General features: G+C 39.4%; 1 protein-coding gene across 4 annotated transcripts in view; it reads left to right on the plus strand.

The window, feature by feature from the left end:
* COG3 (component of oligomeric golgi complex 3) overlaps window positions 1–23415 on the plus strand; it is a 61338-nt gene that overhangs the window by 10128 nt on the left and 27795 nt on the right. For 2 of the 4 annotated variants that reach the window (XM_086328903.1, XM_086328904.1), the window contains exons 3-15: window positions 1348–1409; window positions 2378–2543; window positions 3306–3380; window positions 4430–4522; window positions 5217–5342; window positions 8092–8172; window positions 10125–10168; window positions 10636–10762; window positions 11359–11450; window positions 12568–12707; window positions 13873–14033; window positions 18097–18208; window positions 21749–21873. In XM_086328903.1, the coding sequence (XP_086185029.1) occupies window positions 1348–1409; window positions 2378–2543; window positions 3306–3380; window positions 4430–4522; window positions 5217–5342; window positions 8092–8172; window positions 10125–10168; window positions 10636–10762; window positions 11359–11450; window positions 12568–12707; window positions 13873–14033; window positions 18097–18208; window positions 21749–21873 (1404 nt within the window). The remainder of the gene's footprint in view (window positions 1–1347; window positions 1410–2377; window positions 2544–3305; window positions 3381–4429; window positions 4523–5216; window positions 5343–8091; window positions 8173–10124; window positions 10169–10635; window positions 10763–11358; window positions 11451–12567; window positions 12708–13872; window positions 14034–18096; window positions 18209–21748; window positions 21874–23415) is intronic. The other 2 variants (XM_086328906.1, XM_086328905.1) reach the window with 2 other exon arrangements.

The following is a 23415-nucleotide window of genomic DNA, read 5'->3' on the forward strand; positions in this document are numbered from 1 at the left end:
TTATATACAGCAAGTAAGGAAAACACCAGGGATCTTTCCCAAAGCAGTATCTCTTTCTAGAACAGTCTTGATTTTGTGATTTTTGTGTTAGTGATGGCTATTTCTTAAGTGTCTTAAGTGAACCTGTTGCCCATTTGTATTTGCAGTACAGATAAAAATACGATATTCCAAGTTGATAGAGTTTTATTGTATTTATTAAGGTTTTGATATTTTATGCCTTTTTGACCTCCTCCCAGTGTGTGTCTGTATTAATGTGTGCCCTCCCACCCCAGCATGCATGTGTGCTCACATGGACATACACAGACCTGCCCCCACTTGTTGCTAGGTAATTTCTTTCTTAAAAACCTCAGTATTCTCTTTAGACGGAAGCTTATGGTTATTTTTCAGTAATTTAACATACGTAATCTGTTGTTTTTTTGCTTATTTTTACTTGTTCCCAACTATAAATTTAAATCAACTATAACTTCAGTTTAAAAAAAAAACCAAAGCTGAGGCGGTTACCAGGTGAAACGTGGAGCGAACGTGCTGAGGTGCACACACACTTAGTCGGGAAAGGCAGTGCTGCAGAGTGGTGAAAAGCTCTTGAGTTGGGCCAACTTGGATCTGAAAGTCACCTCCATCTCTTACCATCAGGGTTCAGTGAACGAAAGCCAAGGTACTTGGCAAGTGTAATATCTTAGGAGAATAAAGCATACCTTTGACTTCAGATCCCACCTGAGAACTATAGAAGATCATCTTGCACCTTGTCTGTGAATTTATTTGGAGTATTTGAGAAAAAAATCTGGATTAAATTTGCACTTGCATATCTCTCTTTAAATTAAAAAAATCTAATATATTGAGTTATAATTTACATATAATGAAAATGTACTCATTTTAAGTATACAACTTGATGGTGGGCCTAGAATTCAAATCCAGGTTTAGTTGATGCAAAAGCTATGTTTTTAAACCACTGCTTTATATTATTTCTGAGCTTATATTCTCACAATTATTATTAGATAACAATATTAATATTTAACCAAAGCCTTATGTTACCTACTCATATTAGGCAAATTAGCAGGTAGGCAATAACCTCTTGGGAAGAAATATTTATTCCTGTTAACACATATTGTCTTGTTAATACTCTTTTTATTTGACTCTGAACGTGGCCAGTGTTTTTAAGATACTTTGTTTTCCCTAGCATATACACACTGACCATGCAATAAATTATCATCACCTGGCTTAAAACTTTTAATGTCTGAGCCCCAAACAATACGACTTAGTGTCTGCCCTTCTGACTTGCTGTTTAGCATGTAGCCACTCTTTAGTTTGTTGTAGTTTTATTGACAACGTAATACTCTATTTTTCCAGTTTTTCTCATGGTTTGCAAAGCTACAAACTCAGATGGATCAGGACGAAGGAACTAAATATAGGTATGTGGCTCTCATTTGTTGGCTATCCTGATTTTTAGATCATCTGAAGTGTTTCGTAATCTGTGTCTTTAGATAAAATTAAGGTACAAAGAAAACTTGAACCGTCACACGTTCTTTAAGGGTAGGTAGAGAAGATGTAAGTCATTACAACTGGTAGCGGGAGTTGCATGATTAAAAGAAAAGTCAGTTAGCAGGTTAGGAGGGAGACACTGATTTTTAGATAACTTGAAATGGAGTGGGAGTTGTCAGGAACCCTGCTGTCTTTTCTTTAGAGGGAGAGACCCAGGAGACTGGGGTGGCCGCTGGGCTGCGCGGGTGCTGTGTTGTTTGTGTGTATTGGCGGCATGGAGGAAGTGACTTATGATCTCTAGCTGATTTGCCGGCTCTGAGTTGAACATTAGCATTCATTTAACATTAAGTGACGACTGTTGCTAGGCACTGTATTAGGCTCTTTTATGTATGATTCCATTTAGTCTTCATAGCAGCATTATCCCCATTTTACAAATAACTGAACTCGGGCCTGGAAATATTGAATCCTTGCGTAATGTTATGGAGACTTGGGCAGAGCTGGGACTTGGACTCACGTCTTCCAAGTCCAGAATTCTTCCCGTGACTTAGTCCCTCAAAGGCAGACTTGACCTGAGGGATGGACCTGCTTGATGACTTTGGTGTCCCAGTCTTTGAGAGCTGAGCCCATGATTTATTGACCTGCATGTGAAAAGCCAGTTTATGGCTGCAAGGCTGATGCCTTTTGTTGCTCATAGTTTCAGTCATTTTCCTCCTTAAGCATTGAAACAGTTTGTGACATAGTTTTTGCTACATTTCTGAATTAGTAAATGTTTGTGACTAGGTCAGACTTTCCTTCTGAAAGGCAAGAATTTGGGGGAAAAACAAGATTTTGTTGTTTATTGTCTATGCTTATTGGGGGAAAATATTATTGCCAATCCCCTTTTGGTTCTGTTTTCTAGACAGATGAGGGATTACTTGTCTGGGTTTCAGGAGCAGTGTGATGCTATATTGAATGATGTAAACAGTGCTCTTCAGCATCTGGAATCATTGCAGAAACAGTATCTTTTTGTGTCCAATAAGACAGGAACCCTACATGAAGCCTGTGAACAGCTCCTGAAAGAGCAGGTAATTTGGAAGAAGAGAGAATGTCAGTGACTGTATTTAATATTTTTAAATAGATGAATATAATTTAATTCTGATTTCCTTAATTTTGAACACTGCTCTGTAAGATTTGCATTTGTAAGCATACAAATGGTTACTTTGACAGCCTGCTTTTAAGCTTGTGGGAGCAGGGGCCCTGGCAAGCTCTCGTATGTTTTGAGCTGTTAGGTCTCAGTACAGTTTCAGAGTGAAGAGGATATATTTGTTTGCCCTCTCTGCTTTTTATTATTGACACTTTATTTTTGGCCACGCTGCGTGGCTTGCAAGATGTTCCCTGACCAGGGATTGAACCCCAGCCTTGGCAGTGAAAGCACTGAGTCCTAACCACTGGACCACCCGGGAATTCCCTGTTGACACTTCAAGCAAGAGTGTAGTAATGGTGGGGTTTATGGAATGATGGACAGATCTAGATCACACTTAAACTTATGACTTAAAAATAGAATATTTAAGTTCCTATATTTATCTCAGATTTCTCTGTGTATTTTGTATGATTTTTAAAAGGCAATGCTTTGTTATTTTGTAAAAAGGTCTTATATAATTTACTGTAAGAATCATTGCTTATTTTAGCCCATTATTGCAGAAATCTTTGGGCATTATTGTGAGACTATATATATCTAATATAAACCTGTATGACTGATATAAACCTCTTCAATGTAATTTTGAGACTGGAGTGTTGATTCTTATATTCTTGTAGTAATTGATTTTTCTCTTTTAAAAAACTGCAAGTCGGAACTTGTTGATCTGGCTGAAAACATTCAACAAAAACTTTCCTATTTTAATGAATTGGAAACTATTAACACAGTAAGCATTGTTTTTTTATCTATTTTCCCCTCCTGAGTATAATCTTTAAACTTATAAATTGGCTTGAGTGATATTTTTAACTTAACAGTTTGCTTGTTGTTAAGGTATTCCTATTTGTGGCTGATAGACATACCATTACCAGTTCAGATTTTTTCCACATATGATTTAAATAATAGTTCTTTTTATATTGTATTATAGTTATTAAAATCTCTTTTTTGGTTAACTCTTAATAGTATCTTATTTGCAAGCTGTGATGTTTATAAGAAGAAATATTCCATTTTAAATGTTTCTGTGGTTGTGTTTCTATAATATTAATTAAAGCATTTCTTAAACTAATCTCATGTTTAGTTTGAGGAAAAGTATAGCCCTCTTAAAGCATTCTTGTATCCCAAAGAGATCGTCACAATAAGGACTGCTGTGTAAATTATATTTTTCTGTGCTCTGGCTCATAAATTATAATAACTGCATATACATCATGTTATTAAAATTATTAAAAGTAATCTTAATTATTAAAGTTCTTTGAGAGAGAAGTAAAAACGGTAGCCAGTTAACAGTGGAATACATTGACAAACTGTATATCAAGATTAGAAATAATTGATTTTATATTTTATATATATTATATAGCTTTATATATTTTAATATATATTGTCTATTACATTAAATATTAAATATCATGTTTATATAATGTTACCTCTATTTATACTCATATTACTTGTATATGTTTACTTATATTTTACTTTCATAGTATGACTGCTAAACATAATGTTTTAACTTTGAGAAAATCACCACTCTTTGAAATGTGAAAATTTATGTTTTAAAGTACTAGAAAATGAAAAATCTAGGTTCTTGATGTATTACTTTAATGTAACTGTACAATGGAGGATAAAATGTTTGCTAATTCATGAAGAGCTCCATTAAAGCTCATTAGGAATAAACTGAATTCAATCCATATAATTTTTAATTTGTCCTCTATTGTATTGTTACACATGGGCTGCATTTGAGGCTATTTTTTGACTCTTAAAATGTAAAATATTTTTTTTCCCTTAAAGAAATTGAATTCTCCCACGTTGTCTGTGAATAGTGAAGGATTTATACCTATGCTGGCCAAGTTAGATGATTGTATAACGTACATATCATCTCATGTAAGTCATGGTATTTCTGTATGTTTTAAAGAAATCTTGACATCTCTCTTACATCACTTCTTATGCAATAATTATTTCTTCCTAAGGGAAAATACATATCTGTAATATACTTGAAGAAAAATTGTGGTAAATTCTTATTCACTTTCAGTAGTGATGTAAAAAAGTGTTGTACTTTCAGCTGCTCTGGAAGCCCCTGAAGTAGAAAAAGGGTCTGGCTGACACAGCTTTATCCCATCTAACAGGGCTAGTGATTTGTTTAGATTGTTGACTTCCTATTTTGCTAGGTACTTCATTGAAAACAAAAATTATTACTTGGCAGGGGAAATGAAAGGACAAGCCCTTTGATGTAATCACCATCTCTTTCTGTCCACTGAGGATTTATAACTTTATTTATTTCACCCAACTCCAATCCTTTTCCTAGTTGGGCCTCACATATTAGCCTTGAGGTCTGTGCGGTACTGAAAATATATTTTGCTAAAAATGGCTAATATTTATTGAGCCCTGCTTTATGTCAGGCACAGGGAATTTGGCTATGACCAAGACAGTCATAGTATTTGTCTTCAAGGAGTGTATGACCTACATAAGACCTGCCTTTGAACTTTCTGTATAGCTTTGCATAAAGGTTGGTTTTCATTAAATGTTTGCTTTGTTAATGTTTCTTTCATATTTATAAATCTTTCCATTTCCTTTACAGCCGAATTTTAAAGATTATCCTGTATATTTACTGAAGTTTAAGCAGTGTCTTTCTAAAGCTTTGCACCTCATGAAGACATACACTGTGAACACACTACAGAACCTCACAAATCAGTTATTAAAAAGGGTGAGTTAACTGGTGAGGTGGGGGGGGGGGTTTGATTCGTTTATTTTCCATAACCTTAGTCTGAATACATAGAAGAACTATACAGAAAAGATCTTCATGACCCAGATAATCACAATGGTGATTAACCTGGAGTGCAAAGTCAAGTGGGCCTTAGGAAGCATCGCTATGAATAAAGCTAGTGGAGGTGATGGAATTTCAGTTGAGCTATTTCAAATCCTAAAAGATGATGCTGTGAAAGTGCTGCACTCAATATGCCAGCAAATTTGGAAAACTCAGCAGTGGCCACAGGACTGGAAAAGGTCAGTCTTCATTCCAATCCCAAAGAAAGGCAATGCCAAAGAATGCTCAAACTACTGCACAATTGCACTCATTGTATACGCTAGTAAAGTAATGCTCAAAATTCTTTAAGCCAGGCTTCAACAGTACGTGAACTGTGAACTTCCAGATGTTCAAGCTGGATTTGGGAAAGGCAGAGGAACCAGAGATCAAAGTGCCAACATCTGTTGAATCATCGAAAAAGCAAGAGAGTTCCAGGAAAACATCTACTTCTGCTTTATTGACTATACGAAACCTTTGACTGTGTGGATCACAACAAACTGTGGAAAATTCTTCAAGAGATGGGAATACCAGACCACCTGACCTGCCTCTTGAGACATCTGTATGCAGGTCAAGAAGCAACAGAATTGGACATGGAACAACAGACTGGTTCCAAATCAGGAAAGGAGTATGTCAAGGCTGTATATTGTCACCCTGCTTATTTAACTTACATGCAGAGTACATCATGAGAAATGCTGGACTGGAAGAATCACAAGCTGGGATCAAGATTGCTGGGAGAAATATCAGTAACCTCAGATATGCAGAAGAAACCACTCTTGTGGCAGAAAGTGAAGAAGAACTGAAGAGCCTCTTGATGAAAGTGAAAGAGGAGAGTGAAAAAGTTGGCTTAAAGCTCAACATTCAGAAAACGAAGATCATGGCATTGGGTCCCATCACTTCATGGCAAATAGGTGGGGAAGCAGTGGAAATAGTGACAGACTTTATTTTTTGGGGCTCCACAGTCACTGCAGATGGTGACTGCAGCCTTGAAATTAAGACACTTGACCAACCTAGACAGCATATTAAAAAGCAGGGACTTTAGTTTGCCAGCAAAGGTCCGTCTAGTCAAAGCTATGGTCTGTCCAGTAGTCATGTATGGATATGAGAGTTGGACTGTGAAGAAAGCTGAGCACCGAAGAATTGATGCTTTTGAACTGTGGTGTTGGAGAAGACTCTTGAGAGTCCCTTGGACTACAGGAGATCAGACTGGTCAATCCTAAAGGAAATCAGTCCTGAATATTCATTGGAAGGACTGATGCTGAAGCTGAAACTCCAGTACTTTGGCTACCTGATGGGAAAAACTGACTCATTGCAAAAGACCCTGATGCTGCCTGAAGGCAGGAAGAGAAGGGGACAATGGAGGATGACATAGTTGGATGGCATCATTGACTTCATGAACATGAGTTTGAGCAGGCTTCAGGAGTTGGTGAAGGACAGGGAGGCCTGGCGTGCTGCAGTCCATGGGGTTGCCAAGAGTCATACATGACTGAGCGACTGAACTGACTGAGCTCTGTTTTTTAACCTATTGTTAAATAAGAATATACGTTGCAACTTCATTTATAATAAGAAAAATGGCCATATATATTTGTTTGTCACAGTTTTATTTTCAAAGAATACATAAGAGTGTGAGAAATAATTCAGTACTATATGATAAATAATAAAAAAGATTCAGACTATTTCTCACTTAAACTTTTTCTTTTTAAAGAAAATACTAGGAAATACATCAAAATGATAAAAGTGGTTCTGAGTGGTGGAATTATAAATGATGGGTGATTTAAATATTTTTCTTTATAAATGATGGATTATTTAATTTTCTCTATTTAGGAACTTTATTATTGAATGCTTCCTAAATGCTTGGCATTGGACTGGGAACTGTACAGTAGTGAAAGGAGATAACAAGGTCCCTGCCCTTGTGGAGCTTATATTCAGGATAAATAATCAGTAAAGGAATAAATTAATCAATTAAAGATTGTGGTAGATGCTAGGTGGAAAATTAGCTGAGTGTTAGGTTAGAAAATAAGAGTGGAGCTAGATAGGATGGTCATTGAGCACATTTCTTTCCTAAAAAAAATAAAACCTTAAAGGTAATACATTTTATTTTTTAAGCTTACTTTCTAAAAATATGGAATATTTTCTTGAGCTTTCAGTTCAGAGCTACTGATTTTTGTATTGCATTTCATCATTCACATTGCTCTTAGCTTACAGAACAGATTGTATGATTTTTCTATTTTGCAAAATTTTTAATTTTGAAAACTATGGTACTTACTATGTGTTAGTGCTTTATATCTGAGCTCTGTAAAACGTTTGTGCATATGTTTTGTCTCCATTTAATGGATGCCCTGTATCTCAGAGAGGTTAAATAATTTGACCAATGTTCTACAGTCCGTAAATGACTGTGAATCTGAATTCAGTCTTTTTTACCGCCAAAATTCTTGACGCATAGGATAAATTTTAATTATGAAAAGGAGAGAGATGCAGCTCCACACAATTATTTTATATGTAGCAATAACAATATTTAGTCTTTCTCTCTGTAAGCTTTTGGTTGGTATATAGGCCAAGCAGGAGTCATATGACATGGTTTGTGTTATATTTTCTGAATAATTTTTTGTTTGCTAATTACCTGCCTTCTCTGTCCTCCGCCTTGTGTCTTTAGGATCCTTCATCTGTACCTAATGCAGACAATGCCTTTACACTATTTTATGTGAAATTTCGAGCTGCTGCCCCCAAAGTCAGAGTAAGTCTATTGACATAAAAAAGATACTGCTATGAAATTTATTTAGCCAGCCCTTTGGAAACGCTAATGTATGTTAGGTCCATTGCTTATACCAGAAAAATGAGCATGAATGAATGGTAGGCTTTGTCCTTCCACATTACAGCAGTATATGTTGAGGGGCTTTAAGCCCACAGAGCAGGAAACACCTAGCTCTTCTGTGATGCTCAAGGAAGGTTTCCAGATGAAGCTGATATTTGAGCTTAAAAAGCTTGAATTTAGAGAAGACTTGGGGGGATTGATAAGGATGTTTTTTACAGAGAGAGCAACAGGTACAGGGAAGGTACTAGAAGCATAAAAGACATGTCTTTGGGGAGAACCTCATGTAATTTGTTGATGCTAGAACACAGACTTTAGTCGAGTGTGATGATAAGTGAGAATGGTGGCAGAGACCATCTCAGGAAGGGTGTTCCATGTCATGCTGGTTCAGGAAAAGCAGAGAACCAGTACAATATTTTAAACCAGTGTCATCCCAGATACAGCTGACTGGAGCTGGGATGTGTATCTTTTTTTATTGTTGTGAAGTTTCTAGAAAGAGTGGTCTGCTTTTGCTGACTTTGACCCCACTCTCTTCCTTGTATCCATCTTGAAAGTAAGTGGAAAGGAGTTTTTGTTTTTCAAAGCAGGAACTTGGTCTTGTTTAGAGAAGATACAGCAGCTAGTTGATAGTTTGAGGTTTAGATTGTGCCAGGTTGGTTGCCAGAGAAGGCAGTGGCACCCCACTCCAGTACTCTTGCCTGGAAAATCCCATGGACGGAGGAGCCTGGTAGGCTATAGTCCATGAGGTCGCTAAGAATCGGACACAACTGAGCGACTTCACTTTGACTTTTCACTTTCATGCATTGGAGAAGGAAATGGCAATCCACTCCAGTGTTCTTGCCTGGAGAATCCCAGGGACGGGGGAGCCTGGTGGGCTGCCATCTATGGGGTCGCACAGAGTCGGACACGACTGAAGCGACTTGGCGGCAGCAGCAGCAGCAGCAGGTTGGTTGCTTGTTAGTCAATTAACAGTGATACAGTTTTGATTAGAAAAAATGGTGTAGGCATGAGGGCTCAGTAGTAAGTGGTATTTTTGGTCTGTTAGAAGTTGACAAAGTAAGGTGCAATAGTCAATGTTTTTCAGAATTTGGTGAGACAGGTGATACTGCTGATGGAATGTATTAATACTTAATTTCTTCCTCAAAAACATTTTAGCAGAATGGAACAAAAGTCTCTAAAAATATTTTATCTTTTCTGACCCAGTGCTGGGAGTCCCCAGCTGGGACTTAGGTATTATTATTGTATCAGCTTTGCAAGGTCAGAAATGGAATCTCAGTGTCGTGGGCTTGTTCTCTGGACTCAGACAGCCACTGGGAGTCAGCACTTAAACCCTCTAGTTTCACTTCAAGACCCGGAGCTCTTAACCACTGGGCTGATATTCTTAGAAAACAACCTTGATGACTAGCAATAGAAGAATGTCTGACTTAGAGTGCATCCACTCAGCAGGATATCAAATAGCCATGTAAAGTAATGTTTTAAATAGTATTTATAATGATGACTCACTGACTGTTTACTAAGTGCCAGGCAGTAGGCTAAGGCTTTTCAAACATTTTCATCTGATAACGGAAGTTATTTAATAAAAGGAAAGTGTTTTAAAATATTAGTTTTTCAAAAGCAGGTTGTAAAGCTGAATATATAGTATAATTCCAGTGTTGTTTAAAAAGGAAAACAACTGTGTATATACAAATACTGAAAGAAAATATTCTAAAATACTGTGATTTTTTTTTTTTAATTTTTGCGTTTTAGGTGATTTTTATGTTTCAGCTTTTTTGTATTCCCAGATTTTCTAACATGAGCTTCTTTACTGTTACAATCAGAAAGTAATTAAAAGTATAACTAAGACAGATGAAGTTAGTGAGCTTTTCTTTATTCCACAGACTCTCATTGAACAGATAGAACAACGATCTGAAAAAATACCTGAGTGAGTACCCACAGGTTCTTCAGTTTCCAAATTACCTTCCTTGAAGTGCTGTTTTTCCAAGTTTGCTGTGTCCTTGATGTTTTCTTAGCAATTACCTGTGTGCTATACCAGCCTTTTCTTGTGGCACACAGCTCAATTTGGGGAGCAAGGTCATAGACCTGACTTCATGAGTTTACAAAGCATCTTTTTCCCATATAGCTGGATTTTCTTCTCATTGAGGTAGATGTAGGACCACTACTCCTGGAAGATGAATCTTTCTTTAAAAGATAAAGGTTTTATTAGATCATTGTGATTTGTTTGCTTTTTCTTTATATACATAAACATTTCTAGTTTTTAATGTGGGCAAGTGATCAGTAACCATATATAACCTTGGGGGCTTGGCACCCTATTTTGGGATTTAAGATCAGATTTAACGTACATACCTGGAATCAGAAGTTTATGCTCCAGTCTCATTTGCTTTTCATCAGATACCAACAACTGCTAACTGACATCCACCAGTGTTACCTGGATCAGCGGGAACTCCTTTTGGGCCCCAGTATTACTTGCACTGTAACAGAGTTGACCAGCCAGAATAACAGAGACCACTGCGCCTTGGTGAGTTTCTGCTTGTTGTGGTTTCATGTTAAACCTTCTCTGAAGCTGTTCTGACACCCTAGAGACTGCACGTGGGTAAATAAGTTTTGGTCCCCCCATCAACAAAGTGACAGAATCTTTCAGTTTTGACAAATCTCACTTAGTAATTAGCATTCATTTGGGCAAAATATTCTAATTTTGATCTATTTTTTGAGCATGTGATGATTTACAAATAAGTATTATTTTTTGAAAGATGAAGTTTCAGAGTTGGTGGATTTACGTAGACAGTTTAATCTTAGCTTTTGCTGCAGAAGTGCTTTTTTATTTAGTTGATTTTAATTCAGACTGTAGGAAAGTACATATAGATTCTTTTTTTACATACCCCCCTTTGAACTGGAAGAGTACTTTTCATTGTCAAAAGTTTAGAAAATGTAAGAAAATAAAAGTCATCCATATCCCCATTATGCGGAAAACCGTTTTCTGTTATTTAGGAAGTTCTTTTATGAATTATATATGCACAGTCTCTTTGTAAATAAAATGTTTGCTTTACTTCATGAGTGCTGGCTGGAGTCGTCATGCGCCTTTAATTAGAGGTGGTGTGTGCTTGTTTCCCACAGATTCGCAGTGGCTGTGCCTTTATGGTTCATGTGTGCCAGGATGAGCACCAGCTTTACAATGAATTTTTCACAAAACCAACGTCAAAATTAGAGTACGTGGTACATGGACTCCAATTCTTGTTTTTAAGATTTAATTTGCTAATGGCTTATCATATTATAGTAGTACTCTAAGGCATGTTTTAATTTTTGTGGATATATGAACAGAGTATTGTTGGGTGAGACAGTGGCTATTTACTTTGAAATAAATTTGCAGCTTAAAGGCCAATATGCTTTCATATTTTTATAATTATGGAAACAGTAAGTTACAAGAGTAAGAATCCTGTATAGGCAGCTATTTTGGTATATGGAGCCGTTTATCTCCACTAAGTATAATAATTCTTTCTAGTTAAAAAAATTGTATGATTCTAACTCATGAGAGATACTTAAAAATGTAGATACTATTTAAAATCCTTTTTCGTATTTTTCTCAAAGTGTCTTTCAAACCCACTGTTAGTCACTTCTGGGTTCTTCATATTGGCGATTTTGACTCATAAGAATCCCAAGATTATGACTCTCATAATGGGGAAGAAACAAACACATCTCATGGTTTTGGTGAAAGACTACATATAGAAGAGTACGGTTGACAATGTAAAGACTATAGACAGCCTCACTTTTTTCTTTTCAAATGTTTAAATTTGTCAAAATACTAGGCGCATGTCCAGAATACTTTGAGTTTTGTTTATCTAAATCTGTATGTATTCAAGAGTTTTGAACCAGTCTTTCCTGGGAAAAATGTCACCATTTGATTCATAGTGGTGTAGGTTATTTTATAGTGTAGGAAAATTAAAAAATAATCAAATTATTTTATAGTGTAGATTATTTATGGTGTAGGAAAATTAAGTCTACTGAAATATATTGTTTTTGCAAAGACATGCACAAGATTATTGCTAATGTAAGTAAAAATTATAATAAATTGACTTTCAGCTGGGGCCAGCTAATTTGTTGACTGTGAGAATTGCTTATTCTGAGCTTTTTTATTGATTCTACCAAAAACAGTTGAGAGAATTATTTTCAGCCTTTCACTTCTCATTATTTAATGTTCCCGCATATTATTTTCCAGTACATTTTCATTATTTTTATTGGCTGGAAGTAATTAAGGGTGACTTTTAAACTATTAGAAAATACTGAAAGGATTACTACTGGTAACCATGTTTCATTCTTTCATTTTAGTGAACTTTTGGAGAAACTGTGTGTGTCGTTGTATGATGTCTTCAGGCCATTGATCATTCATGTTATTCACTTAGAAACTCTCTCGGAACTTTGTGGGATTCTTAAAAATGAGGTGCTTGAAGATCATGTACAGAATAATGGTAAATGATAAGTATAAATCATCATTTCAAAGATTATTTTAAAAAAATATTAATTTGGTTGCACTGGGTCATCTTTGTGGGGTGTGGGATCTAGTTCCCTGACCAGGGATCAAGCTCAGGCCCCCTGCATTGGGAGCACAGAGTCTTAGCCACTGGACCACCAACGAAGTGTCCCGAAAGGTGGTTTTAAATTATATCTGTGACTCAGTGAATTTGAAAAAGATTATCCATTCCCCACCCCCCCCACATCCCTATACAAATTTAATATATTTAAAACTTAGGTTGATGCCTTGTCCCTTTTTGAACCACTTTATCCTGTGACTAAAATAATAATGGGGAAAGAATTTTAAAGTCTGTATAAAATTAGTAATAAAATAATTGCAGTTACTGTTCTTTCTGGCATCTGAAATCCAGAGAGAACCAACCATTAGTTTTGTTTGGGCATTTCTAGTACACTGTTGGGGCTTCCCAGGTGGCTCAGTGGTAAAGGATCTTCCTGCAGTGCAGCAGACCCTGGATCAGGAAGACCCCCTGGAGAAGGAAATGGCAACCCACTCCAGTATTCCTGCCTGGAAAATCCATGGACAGAGGAGCCTGGCAGGCTACAGTCCACTCTGGGGTCACAAAGATTAGGACACGACTGAGCACACACGCCTGACTAGGGATTGAACCTGGACCGTTGGTAGGAGAGTGCAGAATCCTAACCACTGAGCCTCTGAGAAATTCCCTCATTTTATTTTTTTATTCATTTTTCCTTGTAAGAATGTTAGCAAGTCATTTAGTATCTGTGGAACTCAATTTATATGTAAAATGGGGATTAACTCAGTTAACAAGTTGCTTTAGCCATCTCTCAGGATTGGTATGAAGCTATATGAGATACCTTTTAAAAGTCACAGAGCACTTTAAAACTAAGATTTTTATTATTCATATTAATAATAGAAGTTATTTCAGAGAGTCTCAGGAAGAAGATCTAAGGGCAAATTTATTTCCCAACTTTAAATCTGAGGAAATTGAAAGACAGTTATTTCAAAATAGAATATAACCACTCCCTGAAGCAAGACTGGTTTTTCCTGTTGTAGACAATTTTGTAATGTTTTTGCTTGTTTAAAGAAAGTATTTTCTAAATCTAAAGGAATGGGTGATTGCACTTTTGTTTTTAAATCAGCTGAACAGCTGGGGGCATTTGCAGCTGGCGTAAAGCAGATGCTAGAAGATGTACAGGAGCGGCTTGTCTACCGGACCCACATCTACATTCAGACGGACATCACGGGCTACAAACCAGCTCCTGGAGATCTAGCGTATCCTGATAAGTTAGTTATGATGGAGGTGGGTCTTCTTGTTGGATCTTTTACCCACCCCCACACATTTGGATATTTTATACCAAACGTGGTGAAGATAGGATATTTTTTTTAATTCTCATTCAGGATGCAAAATCAAGGGAAACTTGACGTGAAATCTTAGGAAATAACATTTTAACAAAACTGAACAGAAATGATTTGTTAGAGTGTTCTTTTTTTGGTCCTTCCTTTAAGTTGTATTTAGAAACATTCTGTTCAGTTATCTCTTCTTTTCCATTATGCATTCTGTTTTTAAGTTGAATTTGTGTTTTCTTTTTTGTTTGTAAGTGGCATCAGTTCATTCACTCAGTTGTGTCCAGCTCTTTGCGACTCCATGGACTGCAGCACACCAGGCTTCCCTGTCAGTCACCAACTCCCGGAGCTTACCGAAACTCATGTCCATTGAGTCGGTGATGCCGTCCAACCATCTCATCCTGTCATCCCCTTCTCTTGCCTTCAGTCTTTCCCAGCATCAGGGTCTTTTCTAATGAGTCAGTTCTTCCCATCAGGTGGCCAAAGTATAGAAGCTTCAGCTTTAGCATCAGTCCTTCCAATGAATATTCAGGACTGATTTCCTTTAGGATGGACTGGTTGGAACTCCTTGCAGTCCAAGGGACTCTCAAGAGTCTTCTTCAACACCGCAGTTCAAAAGCATCTTCCTCGGCGCTCAGCTTTCTTTGTAGTCCAACTCTCACATCCATACATGACTACTGGAAAAACCATAACTTTGACTAGATGGACCTTTGTTGGTAATGTCTCTGCTTTTTAATATGCTGTCTAGGTTTGTCATAGCTTTTCTTTCAAGGAGCAAGTGTCTTTTAATTTCATGGCTGAAGTCATCTCTGCAGTGATTTTGGAGCCCCCAAAAATAGTCTGTCACTGTTTCCATTGTTTCTCCCTCTATTTGCCGTGAAGTGATGGGACTGGATGCCATGAACTTGGTTTTCTGCATGTTGAGTTTTAAGCCAACTTTTTTACTTTTCTCTTTCACTTTCATTAAGAGGCTCATTAGTTCTTCTTCGCTTTCTGCCATAAGGGTGGTGTCATCTGCATATTTGAGGTTATTGATATTTCTCGTGGCAATCTTGATTTCATCCAGGCCAGCATTTCACATGATGTACTCTGCATATAAGTTTAGATAAGCAACATGACAATATACAACTTTGATGTACTCCTTTCCCTATTTGGAACCAGTCTGTTCCATGTCTGATTCTAACTGTTGCTTCTTGACCTGCATACAGATTTCTCAGGAGACAGGTCAGGTGCTCTGGTGTTCCCTTCTCTTTAAGAAGTTTCCACAGTTGGCTCCTAAGCCCAGCCCGGTTGGTCAGGTCCCTGAACTCTTCCACCAGCTTTGGGCAGCTCGTGCTCCACAGGGTCTGCACACTGCTCCCAGGTGTCCTGTAGCAGTTTTGTACTGAACTTCCTAGCTTTTCACCCTGGCCCTCCTGTGACAATGAGACTCTCTGCAGCTGCCAGCCAGGCCTGTTTCCAGACCCTCCTCGGGTCAGACCTCTGTGTTGACTGTGGCCTTGAAGGTGATTCCAGGTTAGCTACCCCACTGGATGCAGCGACGGGAGCTTCTGACCCTCCTAGAGGATGAGGAGCCCGTGTCCGGAGTAATGCACAATCAAGCAAAGTAGGTAAAAGCAGGAAGGCAAGGAAGCAAGCTTGCTGGCCGAGACCCGCTCAGCCTGACCGTATTTCTCACCTTGTGCCTTTAGATCTGCCTGTTGTTTGTAAGTGACATAGAAGAGGATTAGTAACATATGAGCCACCAGAGTGGATGGTCACATAACCATGTGTCATGGTCTCTTAGTAAAAATGTGTCTACTCAAAACTACACAGTTGCTGCTGCTGCTGCTAAGTCGCTTCAGTCGTGTCCGACTCTGTGCGACCCCATAGACGGCAGCCCAGCAGGCTCCCTCGTTCCTGGGGTTCTCCAGGCAAGGACACTGGAGTGGGTTGCCATTTCCTTCTCCAATGCATGAAAGTGAAAAGTGAAAGTGAAGTCACTCAGTTGTGTCCGACTATTAGCAACCCCATGAACTGCAGCCTACCAGGCTCTTCTGTCCATGGGATTTTCCAGGCAAGAGTACTGGAGTGGGGTGCCATTGCCTTCTCCAAACTACACAGTACTCGTCTCCAATTTGTGGTCTGAAGACTTAGATACATCTCACTAATCTTTCAGTTACAAATGTATTTTCATTTCCTTTGAGTGCTGGACAGAGTTTAAATAATGCCTAGGGTATTAGTGCTAAAACAGAATTAGAACTTGGAGCTTCTTATTTTTATTGATTCATTTTTTGGAATGACAAAGTCAGGTATACTGCTGCAGGTTATAGCAGTGGAGACAGGACATGGGAAGGGGCGGGGTGGGGGAGTTGGTGGTGTCACCAACTGTTCCGGGAAGTTAGTGACGGCAACCCTGGGCCTTGGCCTGTGCTGAGCTCTCAGCACCCTGGGAAGTCAGCCAGTCAGTGCACCTTGGACCTGCTGGTCACCCCCTCACGGGCCAGGCCCACAGTAAAGCTGGAGGCACAGCCCAAAGCTCTAGGCAGCATGTCCCTCCTGCCCATGGGGTTACCGGCACAGGTCAGAGCACAGAGGAGGGCACCACGGAGATGACCTTTGCTGGGGCTCATAACCTCAGGAAGGTGTCTACCTGGTGAAGGAGCAGCCTGTGCCTTCTTGGTGGGGACCTTCAGCAGTGCCAGCTTCTTGGGCAGACTGGTGTTAGTGGGTCTGCTTCTAAGCCTGATGCAGGGACTTGTGCTCGCTTTCTCCTTCCTCCCTTTCTTCCCTTGTCTCCTTGTGAATATCAGTTTTTGTTTTCTAAATAGAGTACCTGTTTTAATAATTCTGTCTGATAGGATGTCAGGTGATTAAGTTTACTATGTACTCCCCATGTCCCCACCTTGGACTTCCCAGGTGGCACTAGTGGTAAAGAACCCTCCTGCCAATACAGGAGATGTAAGCGATGTGGGTTCGATCCCTGGGTTGGCAAGACCCCCTGGAAGAGCACGTAGCAGTCCACTCCAGTATTCTTGCATGGAGAATCCCATGGACAGAGGAGCCTGGTGGGCTACAGTCCATGGGGTCACAAAGAGCTTGACATGACTGAAGCGGCTTAGCATACACGTATACCCGCTCCCAGTTTAATTTAGTGGTAGATTGGATACGTTTATTCCGTCATCACATGGCCAGTGTCTTGAGTCTTTTCTTGTGTAGACCTCTTGGTTTAGACCTCTTGGATACCGCTTTCAGTGAATCTACTTGTTTTCTTTTGGTGAGGGTCGGGGGTATAGCGTGGTCTGGCTGTTACATCTCTGTGCCCTTTGGGGATTAGCTATATTTTCTGATTTGTGCATGCAGAATGAAAGGACAGGCCTGATTGATTTGGAGCCTGTCTCCTGAATAGTTATCTGGCCATTTCTTTTTTGTCAGTAGCTGAATGTCTTTCAGGCCTTCATTTCTGTGTATTTCCGCCTGTATAACCAGTGTAACTTGGTAGGATTTTCACTGCCCCCTTAGTAGTTAGTGATGTGTATATTTGATGATATTTTTTAAGCAGTGAAGAAGAGCCAGATAGTTTCCAGTCCATAAGATAATTTTTAAAAATCTGTTTAAAAAAAGACCAAACTGTAGCTGTTCTCACATAAAGAGAAAACCATGGTGTGAGTTAGCTAACACTTGATACAAGCATGTCTGACATCCACAATGTATCCAGTCTTAAATCTGAGTATTTTGTTTCTAAATATAAAGTTGAAAATTAAGCTTCTAATCTGAACCTTGTATATTTGACTCTTTAGCACATACCTTGTAATGGTTCTGAAATTAGTGGTTCAGGAAAGTCTGTGTTTGCTTTTATGAAAATAGAGACACTGCCAGTTTAACTCTTCATTTCTATGTGCTGTTTTGGCATGGTTCTCTTAAGTAGTCCATTTATTCATGAATTAGGATATATATTTTTTACTTTATAGAAACATTGTGTTCGTGTTGCTAGACACAGCTCAAAACTACTTTTAATGTTCTCTGATTTCTTTATATAGCAAATTGCTCAGAGTTTAAAAGATGAACAGAAGAAGTTATCACCTTCAGAAGCTTCGTTTTCAGATGTTCGGTTAGAAGAAGCAGAGCCTCCTAATAGTCTAACAAAATCTGGTATGTTATGCTGTCTTTAACTTCCATTATTTAATTCATTCATTTAATAAACTTATATTGAGGACTTGCCGTGTCTCAGGCATGAAAAACTGTTTATGGCTTTGAGGAGCCCATACTTTAGTCGGGGGAGATTGGCATGCCACAGGCATTAAGCAAGAAGTTCCGGGGTGACAGGATAAAGATACGCACAGGACTCTGGGACCGTGGAAGGACCATGGAAGAATTGTGAAGGGGAATGAGCTTTGCGTGCAGAAAGGCAGGTTCAGTCAGAGCTGTCGAATCTGAAAGCTGTCGTGTGGATGAGTCTGAGAGCCAGGTGGAATAAGGTTGTTTAAGACAGAGCAGCGTGGAGGCCTGCAGACAGGAGTGGAATACCATAGGTGCTTGGAGAGCTCATGTGGTTTGGTGGGTTCGGCACCAGTTATTTATAGGGAAGGAGCAGCTGAGGCGGGCCAGAGTGTGGTAGGTGTCAGGTGATACTCTCACGGACTTGGAAATTCCAGCTACTTGTACCATCAGTTTTGCATTTTGTAAATGTGCCTGGACTGGGGTGAAAAAGCGACAGAAATGTATGGGATAGCTTGAACTAGGGTGCATGTTATGCAAGGAGCAAAATTGTCTAGAGTCACCCTGGATAACTCGTGAGTTATCCGTGCCCCCTATGTTGGCAGGTGGATTCTTAAACACTGGACCACCAAGGAAGTCCAGGGTGGCGTTTTAATGTGTCACATTTATGATTCACATAATAGTCCTCTTGGACTGCACTGCTCTAGAGCTATAAAGAGGAAGACTGGCTTAGAGATAAAGACTGAGGTGTCATTGACACTTTGGAATCGTATAAGATCACCCAGGACAGAGAGTGGCAGGATAGTGGCGGAAGTCTGGGGAGAGACTTGTAACAGGGGCTGACATTAGGAGCAGATGGAGGGAGTGGACCGGTACCAGGTTGGCAGGGAAGGAACAGCCAGAGGGGTGGGAAGCAGGAAGAGAGGGTGTGATGAAGTCAGAGAGGAGGGCTTGGCAGAGTGGTTTAAGTAAAGAGCTGAGAAATAAGAAATCTGAGGACATTGTGGCCAGAGAGTGGGATACCGAGTTTTAATAATTAAGAGGTAGAATAGTTCGGAGTAGTAAAGTCTGTAGAAATTAATAAGAAAGTAATTCTGAAAGAAAGTTAAACTATCTGGACTAGGGGTGCAGGAATGGAAGCAAAGGTCTCTGGAGTTGCGAAGGTCAGGGACAACCACGTGGGTCATCCATATGGTTACTGATGTTATTCAGAATGGAGGTGGAATTGGGAATGGAAACCGGGACTCTGAGTCTTGGCAAGGGGAGCAAAAGAAAAAGAGTAATCACTTTCCCTGGTCTTCTGCTATGTCAGAAGTACATACGAGGTGCCTCTAAAGTGAGGCCTTTAACTGATGTGATGTTCCTGTAGTAGGAGTAGTGAAGAAGTGAAAGTGTTAGTCGCTCAGTCGTGTCCGACTCTGTGAGCCCACAGACTGTAGCCCGCCAGGCTCCTCTGTCCATGGGATTCTCCGGGCAAGAACACTGGAGTGGCCTGCCTTTCCTTTCTCCAGGGGATCTTCCCCACCCAGGGATCCAACCCAGGTCTCCTGCATTGCGGGCAGATTCTTTACCATCTGAGCCACCAGGGAAGCGCAATAGGAGTAGATGTCAGGGCAAATTGGCAAATTGGCGGAGGGTCCATCCTGTGAAGAGGCTGATTATCAGTATCTTTAATACGCGTAACCCTTCATCGCCATGTCAAGCAAGTGAGGGCAACTGAGGCTCACGGAGGAGGAGGCGAGCAGGTGCGGGAGACGCCCTGCAGCCGGTTTGCGCTGCTCCTCAGAAGAGGCAGCCAGTAGGCCCTGGACTTGGCTGTATAAGGAACTTTCCCCATCTGCCGCTTCAACTATTAACTGTTTTCAGGAAAATGAAAAAAGGAACAAATAAATTGACTTCCGGCATTAAGCTACTTAAACACATTTATTTCACTAAACTTTAACTTGGGAGTACTTTTTGGGCTGTTTCATTTTGAAGGAGGAATCCTGCAGATAGCCTCATTCTCAGCAAAACTATGGATACTTAATCTCCTAAATATTCCATATATAATTTGTCTAGTTCATTCTTTTTCCTTAAGAAATTTTATATAAAGGAGATATCCTAGTTTAAAGTAAGGCAGAGCTTTTTAAAATTGTATAAGTATCACATGTTTTTGAAAAAAAAAAAAAAGCTTATAGAATGAAAGAGAAAGCACCCATCCTCAACGTTGCCCTCAGCCCTTTCCTGCATAAATCCACTCCACGGCTTCCAGGTCTCCTTTTGAGCATATGCGGATCTGGCTGTTTTAAAATGTTTTTTTTTTTTTTTGGCTGCACTGCATGGCTTGCGGGATCCTTAGTTCCCCATCTAGGGTTCAAACCCAGGCTCCCTGCAGTGGAAGCACAGAGTCCTAAGCACTGGACCACCAGGGAATTCCCTATAGCTCTTTTTTTAAAAAATGAATTCTGTTTTGCTTGGCTATACTTTTACCTTTTTATTATTTAAAAAAATTCAAATACACAGAAACATGGACTGATACAATGAACACCTATGCCAGCCACCTGGATTTAAGACTTAACATTTTATCATGTTGTATCTATAGTTTTGCTAATTGTTTTAAAGTGAGTTATTGACATCATTGCAACTTTACCTTTGAGTATTTCAGCATCTCTCCCCCCACCCCCTAAAATGGGACATCTTTCATGTAACCATAAACCATTGTTGCAATGAAAATTTTGGTAATGTTTCCTGATGTGTTCTAATACGCAGCCTGCATTTCAGTCTGCCCTTCTTGTCTCAGAGTGTGGTCTCAGCTCCACTTTGATGGCTCATCCGAATTCTGGTCCCTCCACCCGGGTGACCGTGCTTCTCTCACAGAAGTGTTTCTGTGCAGCTGTGCAGCTACATTCCTCTCATTCCCCTCTTCACACTTGCTGGCAGCTCCCTTTTCTGACTTGGGGAGGCTGGGGTGGGGCGGGGGGCTGGACACACAGCTCTGGTCACTTGGGCACTGGATATACTGTGTGGGCCTGAAAGTGATACAGTTCTGCACGTGGAAGGCTGTCAGGCAAACGAGCTTTGATTAATCTTCCTGTTTAAAGTGCTTTGTTTTCTTGTCACTCCCCTCCCACCCCGACTTGTGTCCACATGACTATGTTTAGATCCGTCTCCTTTTTATTGGGTGCGTGGTATTCTGTAATGTGTGTATACTGCTCATGTAGTTCCTAAAGATAATTGATTCCAGTGTGGAGAAGGCAACTTGGGCTGCGTGTGGGCGGCTGGAATGTACAGACGTGGGTATTCAAGTGTGTTCTCGGTCAGTGTGTTCAATCTCACTTGTCACTATGGAGATTCCTTTGACATTCTCCATTAGAGACGAGGCTAGAGAAAATGGATACCTCCAGCCTTTGATAGGTAACAGAAACTAACCGTGTATAATTGCTGTGCATGTAAGACAGACCTGTGAAATGTCTTCTTTTCCACTTGGGGTTTTAGGTTCATCTGAATCTCTCAATCCTAGACAGCAGACCACGATTTCTCCAGCAGATCTTCATGGAATGTGGTACCCTACAGTTCGACGAACTCTTGTCTGTCTCTCCAAATTGTACAGATGTATAGACGTATGTCTGTCAGTCAGTCCTTGTATCTTTACTGTAAATTGCTTGCTCTGTGACTTAAAATATTTTTTAATTTAAATTTTAAGATCTTGATGCAATATATTTTGCTTGGTATTAGATGCAAATAATAAGATTTTTATATACAGAGGTAACTTTAAAATCAATCTAACTTAGAGATTCTTAACCTGAGTGTTTTGTAGGCCCTCAGAATCCTCTCATGGGCTTTGGGTAGTCTCTGAACACCTTGAAGTTGTGGGTAAAATTTCATCTATATGTTTGTAGTTGTCTTTTTGAGAAAAAGACATATAACTTTTATTGTTTCTGAAAGCCTGTAGCTTTTATTGTTTCTCATGGCTACAAACACATTTAAAACTATTGATTAGTTCATCTGTCTTTAGTCTATAGATGAAGAAAAAGATGCAGGAAGGTTAATATGTCCAGTGTCACATACATATATTTCGTATAATACACATTTAGTACTGAATGCAACTACTTTTGTACTCAGTTTATTTTTTTTTATTTTTTAAATTTTATTTTATTTTTAAACTTTACAATATTGTATTGGTTTTGCCAAATATCGAAATGAATCTGCCACAGGTATACATGTGTGTACTCAGTTTAAATCAACTTCTTTAACAAGGGTTCCTTGTTACACAGATTACATGTGTTACTAACCATGGACTAATTAGTTGCTGAAATTAGCAGTACCCTTTTAGTTTTTTTAGCCTCAACTTATACTGCACATTTATTTTAGGTGGCATTTATTTTAAGCATTTCAGTTTAACAGTTTATCAATCACTGAATGATCAGTTGTCTACATTTATTTACTGTTAGTGTTAAAACCCCAAAAAATGGTTTATAAAACTCAGTGGCTTTAATTCACTTTTCAAAAATTAATTTGATCATTACAACTTAAATAGCATATGAAGAGAGAAGTGATCAAATACAGAAAGAAAAGAAAAGAAAGTGAAGTTGCTCAGTCATGTCCGACTCTTTGTGACCCCATGGACTGTAACCTACCAAGCTCCTCCGTCCATGGGATTTTCCAGGCAAGAGTGCTGGAGTGGGGTGCCATTTCCTTCTCCAGGGGATCTTCCCAACCCAGGGATTGAACCCGGGTCTCCTGTGTTGCAGGCAGATGCTTTATCATCTGAGCCATCAGGGAAGATTACAATGATCATGTAATTAATTGTTCAGAAGCCACTGTCTGTTAAGAGTGTGGTTTAGAAGGGAACGTGTGTATCCCCTCCCACTCTGGAGATCCTCTGTGCTCACCGCCCTCTGGCCTGAGCGGGATTGCACAGCGGACTCATGGGTTCACTGGAGAGCTCACTACTTGGTATCTGTGATAAACTGCATCATTCCTGGAGTTTGTGCTCAGAGATTCTGGAATTGAACCAGAAAGCGCCTTTTACTCCATTCTGGGACTTTTAGGGGTGAGGCCAGGTCTCCTGTACAGAGTTGGATTCTCAGCCATTTTGCCCAGCTGCTGAGATCTCTCCCAGAGGGAAACTTGGATATTGGCAGCCCTTCTTCCCCAGGTCC

Source organism: Bos grunniens, chromosome 12 (assembly GCF_055505025.1).
Source record: "Bos grunniens cultivar Pamir isolate PY7600 chromosome 12, Bosgru_T2T1.0, whole genome shotgun sequence".
Lineage (NCBI taxonomy): Eukaryota > Metazoa > Chordata > Mammalia > Artiodactyla > Bovidae > Bos > Bos grunniens.